Here is a 6744-nt window from a genome sequence, read left to right as displayed (position 1 = left end):
CTAGAGATACCGAGGGGTCTGCCGGTATGACCGAGTTCCAGGTTGGCCAACAATTTTAGGATAAAGATGAGGCGCTGTTGAGTGTGAAGACGTACAGCATCCGCCGAGGGGTCTAGTACAAGGTCGTTGAGTCAGACTACCGCAGGTATGTGGGAAAGTGTTCTGAAATTGGGAATGGGTGCACATGGCTGATTTGGTTGAGTCTCCGACAGCGGAAGGGTATCTGGGAAGTGAAGCGGTACAACAGACCGCATACCTGTCTCGCCACCTCCATCTCCAGCGACCATAGGAGTCTGGACTACCATGTGATAGCCACATTCATTATGCCGATGGTTAGGGCTGATGCCGCTGTCAACATCAAGGTGCTTCAAAATGCCATGGCCGCACACTTTGGGTTCAGGCCAACGTACAGGAGGGTATGGATGGCGAAGCAGAAGGCCGTTGCCGTCATATATGGGGACTGGGACGAGTCGTACAACGAGCTCCCTAGGTGGGTTTTAGGAGTTCAGCTGACGATGCCTGGCACAGTAGCCGTCCTCAGGACTTGCCCTGTTCGAGTTGGGGGACAGCTTGACGAGTCTCAGGCTTATTTTCATAGGCTGTTCTGGACTTTCCCCCCTTGTATCGAGGCATTCCGTCATTGCAAGCCGTTAGTGAGTATTGACGGCACCCATCTATATGGGAAGTATGGTGGAACGTTGCTAGTCGCGATTGCACAGGACGGAAACTCCAACATACTCCCCGTGGCATTTGCACTAGTTGAGGGTGAGAATGCAGAGTCATGGTCTTTCTTTCTTTCCCACCTCCGTGAGCACGTGACACCTCAGCCGGGTCTGTTAGTTATTTCAGATAGGCATAACAGCATCAAGGCAGCCCTCGAGGCTCCGGATGGGGGATGGCTACCCCCGGCTGCATACCGGGCGTTCTGCATTCGACACGTTACAGCGAATTTTGCCCTGACGTTCAAGGGAAAAGATGCCCGGAGGCTTCTTGTTAACGCCGCATATGCGAAGACCGAAGTGGAGTTCGACTACTGGTTTGACATTCTGCGCTCTGAGAATCCGGCAATGTGTGACTGGGCGAACCGAATTGTGTATTCGTTGTGGACACAGTATTGTGATGAGGGTCGGAGATTCGGGCACATGACGACCAATATTTCGGAGTGTGTCAACTCAATCCTGAAGGGGGTAAGAAACCTCCTTGTTTGCTCGCTGGTGAAGGCCACATACGGAAGGCTTGCTGAGCTATTTGTCCGTAAGGGAAGGGAGGCCGAGGCTCAGATGGGTACTGGACAACAATTCAGTCAATACCTAGTAAAGTGTATCGAGGCCAACCTGAAGACTGCCAGGTGCTTCACGGTGACTGTTTACGACAGGGATAACTCGGAGTACACCGTGGCTGAGACGACTCTGACAGGTTCATTCTCACTTGGTACGTACAGGGTCTCACTCGGGTCTAAGACTTGTGATTGTGGATACTTCCAAGCACTTCATTTCCCGTGTCCTCACGCACTGGCATGCTGTGCTTATTCACGTCTTACATGGCAGCCTTACGTCCACCAGGTCTATCGACTTAGTTGCGTTTTCGGTGTCTATCAGATGGGATTTACACCTCCCATTCCGGAGGGTTTCTGGCCACCTTATGCCGGGCCTACCGTTATACCGGATCCGAATATGAGGCGTGCGAGGGAAGGTCGTCCTAGGTCCACACGAATTCGCACCAACATGGATGATGCAGATCTGAACTGCCCAAAGAGATGTGGCCTCTACAGGCAGCCAGGACACACCCGTCGTAGTTGTCCACAAGCCGCATGCCCCAGCGGGACTGCTGGGAATTAATAGGAGATTTGGTTTGTCTGTTTTTATTTCTTACTTTATCAGCACATGTATTTTACTTCAATTAGCAACCATTGTTCTCGTTGGAACTAAGTTGAATTCTATAAGTCATGAAACTTGTTATTCGTACCACATATGTATGTTGAATGTCTTTCTAATTATGGAATTTAATAACTAAAATAATCAACACTATCTGATGGGATGACTGATAATACATAACATAACATCAAAGTATATATCATAACATCAGAGTAAATAACATCAAAATACATAACATAACATAACATCAAAGTAAATAACAACAAAGTACATAACAAAACACTGATAACCAATAAAGAATGTACATAATATAAATATAACAACATGACATACACCACTATCTATAAATCATCTAAATAGGTGCGATCCCGTGCCACAACGGCGTGGCACCCGTGTCCTGTAACCCCTACGTATAAGTGGCTCCTCATCCTCAATCGAGTCGTCGCTGTCATCCGGAACTGGTTGTCTCGGGGTCATGGGAGGAACATGCACAGGCCTGGATGATGACGGGCCGGCAACTGAATGTGACCCAAGAGTCTGGGCCGATGCTGGGGTCCCACCAAGGGCAAAAGTATGCGGATGAGGAATCGTGGCAGGCTCGTTCAGATCTACATCTAGAGGTGCCTGTGTCGCTGTCGTGTGAACCCGTCCTCGTGCAGCCTCATCCTCCTGCATGATGGTCCGGATATCCTCAAGGAAATGCAGTCTACCGAACTCGGCGACAATGCCATCACTAGCAAGGAAATCTGGAAACATGGAGCCCGGGCTCACCCATGGAGTACTCTCCTGAAGGGTCTGATCGTCACCGGGAACACCGACGAAATAATCTCCAAGTGGTCCACCCCCAAGCCCAGCGTCAGTGTGACTCGTGGGATCTCCCATGCCAGATCCATACCACTCACCATCATGCCCCCCCTGATGGGGCCTATCAACCCCCGCTGCATCACCTCCTCCAGCTACATCCCCCCTAGGCTGATGGGCACCCTCTCTAGCAGCAGCCCCCTCCTCCTGCCTCCACGACAACGTCGTCTCCCGCCACCCCTAACTGCGTCCTCGACGTCATCCATAGCATGATCAACCCAATTCCACTCACGCTGGCTACGACGTGTCCCGACCCGTGCTCTCCTCTCAGTACGACGTCTGTCAGGAACATCGTCGACTCGGGCCATATCTGGAACTCGGCCTGCACCCCTCTGCGTCGCCTCATCCGGAATAGGAATACCTCTCGGATCCCCCAATAACATCTCCGACGACAGGAACCTCTTTCCGTGCTGATGTCACCATGTCAAGAAATCATGCGAGGGACCGGGGTCGGGCACAATGTCGAACTGTAAAATGTGCTCCGCACGCTCCTGCCAGTGAAGATGCCAGTCAGCTAAGTGCGCCGGGAACCAACGGTCACCTCCTCTCCCATCCTTCGACATCAAGAAGTCGATGGTAAGGGCGGGACGCGATGGGGGCTGAATGCCGCCAAACTGCGGTAAAACTCTATCAACCTGATGCCACTCGACCACCGCAAAATAAATCAGGGATGTCACACACTGCCAAAATATCGTATGACGCGGCTCCAAGACCTTCGGATGGACAACCTGGATGACGTCGAGTGCGCTATAGGGCATTCATATGAACTGAAAAAAACCAATTAATAACAATTTAACGCTTCTGTTAGACAATATAAACTGAAACAACGACTGGAGCTACATATGGTTTCAGCGTACTTACATCCCGAGGTTGTAACAAGTCGATCTTCAGGCGAGCCATCTGCACCCGAGGTCCCTTGTTGCTAATCCCAGGATTGTAACCAGACCATCTGCAAAAGAGTTTAAACATTCTACTGCATTCATCACTCACTCTACAATGCATGAAATTGCTTCCATAATCGAAAATAAATACAATAAGGATACATAACAGAAAACAATAACGGTACCTCGAGGCAAGGGGCCAGCTAATCTCATCATACCCAGTGGGCCTAAATGAAGGAAACCTCCAGAAGATCCAAGACTGCAGTAACTGTAAAGGCGCAGCTAACTTCACGACATGTCTGTTGGCGACTCGGCACATGCACCGGTACAACCATGCTAGTGTCGCCGACCCCCAACTGTAGCCACCCATCTCCTCAAGCCGAGCAACATAGGGTAGCCATCTGATGTGTATACGATTGCCGGACTTGTCGGCAAATAGCTGCGTGCCCAATAACATCATGATATAGGCACGGGCAAAGTGCCTAACTGTCTCCTCATCAGCCCCGTCGGGACACTCTCCAAATGTCTCCTGGAACCAGGTGCAGTTGACTGCGAATTTCTGAACCTGGTTCTCGGGAGGTAAAACACCGAGCAACTCATGGAACCACTGCCAAGCTGGCCTCCCACCCTCAATGTATAGGTGGAAGTCCGTCAGGCAACCACTGACATAATGTCCGTCCACTGGCAACCCTAGCTGGTATGCAACGTCCTGAAGCGTGATGGTGCACTCTCCGAACGGCATGTGGAAGGTGTGCGTCTCAGGCCGCCACCTCTCGACGAATGCGCTGACTAGGGGCTCGTCTAGTCGGAACCATCTGTCGTTCAGTCTCGCAAGATGGTACAATCCGGTCATCTGCAAGTACGGAACGTACCTCTCATCAAGACGCATCCCCTGCTGCCGCCTAACGCTGGATATGCAACGACGAGGCTGGCCAGTAGATAAACCGCATAATTAGAACAGATCCACAAACCACTAACATATACAATTTATTTCGTATAGAACCAAAAAAGAAATCGTGCAACACAACATATATGAAACAAGCAACCAACATTGTATACACAAACCGCTAACATGAACCACGTGCAAAAACCATTAACAAATACAACAATCACTAACAAGTAAAACCGTTAACAAAAACCGCAAGCATACACCTCTATCATAAACCACAACCTTAAACCGCTAACCGTCACTAAAACCACTATCCAAAAACCATTAACAAAAACCGCTAACAAAAAACAATAACAAAAACTACTAACAAAAACCACTGGCCTAAACCACTACCTTAAACCACTAACTCTAACATAAACCGCTATAAAAATCCATTAACAAAAACCACTTGCCTACACCACTATCCTAAATCACTATCATAAACCACTATCCTAGACCACTATCCTAAACCACTAAATGTAACATAAACCATTACAAAAAACCATTTTCAAATACCACTATCATAAACTGCTTTCATCAATCACTACCATAAACCACTAACAAAAAACACTATCAACAGCGCAACATCATAAACCACTAACCTCGTCGTTGATCACCCCGGCGATATGAGCAACTCCATCCAAACGATAAAGCCTCCCCGGATCGTCCCCCATCCCCTGAATATGCCTCTCTTGTCTTACTCGGCCCGAATGTTGGTCATTTTCTCTGGAATTTGGTGGGGTATGAGAATGACAAGTGATTCGAATGAACTTGGTTCGAACTCCTTATACAGCCGAAACCCGTGTAATTCGAATCAAGTAGATTCAAATTACTTATGCTCACCAACCCATACTAATTCGAATCAATATGATTCGAACCCCACTCATGTATCCTTCTCAAGCTAATTCGAATTGATATATCTCGAACTACGCTATTATAATTCGAACCTAGTCATTTCGAATTACTAAGGATTTTTGCATGATAATTCGATTCTTATTGATTCGAATTACCTTGGAACAGTTCTTAAAAGTAATTCGAATTGATTCGAATCACGTGGAAATCTAATTCGAATCCTATTGATTCAAATTATATAAAAATGACTTCTGGTGGATTGAGGTATCAAGCTTTGATTTAGCTGATTTTGGTTAAAGTGAGCTCCCCTTGGCTCATTTGGGTTTTTTACCCAAAGACTAATAAAATAATAAAAAAATGTTAAAACTATTTTAAAATTTATTTTTTATTAATTTTAAAAAACTTATCGTAACTATATTCAGTAAATTAAAATAAAATTAATTTTTAATAAATACAAGTTATAAAAGTTGTATTATAATTTTTTTAATATTTAAATTAATTTTAATATACATAAATATAATATAGAGTATACATAAATGGAAATATTTATTAATATATAAAATTATTTTAAATTTTTAACTTTAAAAATTACAAGGAAGATTTAGTGAAAATTTAAAAGAAAAATTATAATCTTACAAAGTATTTTTATAAGTGTTTTTAAAAATATTTTTAATTTTTTAAATAAAAAATACAACATATATTTTTTTTAATTTATCAAACATAAAATAAAGTAGTAATTTTTAAGTTTTTATCATGTTCTAATAATTCTTATATATAAAATATTGTATATATAGATATTATAAATAATTTATATATAATATCTATGGTGTTTTTTTCTTATAAAAAAAAATAAATTTGTCAACAAATTATAACTCAAATGACATAATTTTTTTTTTTTTGTAAAATAAGGAACTCAACATAACAAATTAACAAAATGGAGCAAACAGAACTAGTTAAACACAACAAACCAAACTTAAAAACTATCGAGACAAACAAAGAAACTCCCCATACTCATTTAGAAATTGCGAATTCAAATCTTATTACTAACTAAAAAAAAAGGGTAAATCCTTGTTATTTATTATTATTTATGCTACACCAAGGTAAAACGTAAAAGTGAATCAAAATAAAAGGAGAAATATATGTTTTGTTGAAGCAAGTTGGAGGCAGGAGTTGTTGGACACAGCTCATAACCGTAACATATGCTGCGTGTCCAGCTACGTACCACACACACTACATTATCATATCATACATTTTTTATGTTTTAACTTTCAAATTAAAGTAGTCTTCTTATCCTACCCCACAACAACGTAACGATTCAGGTAATCAAGTACCTAACTATTTCTTCCAT

The 6744-nt window shown here is 43.8% G+C and overlaps 1 protein-coding gene across 1 annotated transcript; it reads right to left on the bottom strand.

The window, feature by feature from the left end:
* Positions 1 to 3151: 3151 nt before the first annotated feature.
* LOC130967189 (protein MAIN-LIKE 1-like) lies at positions 3152 to 5218 on the bottom strand. The gene is made up of 4 exons (XM_057892005.1): positions 5147 to 5218; positions 3802 to 4544; positions 3597 to 3684; positions 3152 to 3370 (listed from the first exon to the last, which is right to left on the bottom strand). The coding sequence occupies exons 1-4, from the start codon at positions 5216 to 5218 to the stop codon at positions 3152 to 3154; spliced, it is 1122 nt and encodes a 373-aa protein (XP_057747988.1).
* Positions 5219 to 6744: the final 1526 nt, after the last annotated feature.

This window comes from Arachis stenosperma, chromosome 3, assembly GCF_014773155.1.
Source record: "Arachis stenosperma cultivar V10309 chromosome 3, arast.V10309.gnm1.PFL2, whole genome shotgun sequence".
In the NCBI taxonomy this organism is placed as follows: domain Eukaryota; kingdom Viridiplantae; phylum Streptophyta; class Magnoliopsida; order Fabales; family Fabaceae; genus Arachis; species Arachis stenosperma.
This window is presented reverse-complemented; position numbering and strand designations above follow the sequence as displayed.

Bases quoted from the DNA above. Each gene is read 5' to 3' on its own strand.
- LOC130967189 (XM_057892005.1), bottom strand. From the start codon at position 5,218: ATGGGGGACGATCCGGGGAGGCTTTATCGTTTGGATGGAGTTGCTCAT. The intron at 4,545-5,146 runs GTTAGTGGTTTA...TCTACTGGCCAG, and splicing joins CCGGGGTGATCAACGACGAG to CCTCGTCGTTGCATATCCAG. The intron at 3,685-3,801 runs GTACCGTTATTG...ACTCTTTTGCAG, and splicing joins AGCTGGCCCCTTGCCTCGAG to ATGGTCTGGTTACAATCCTG.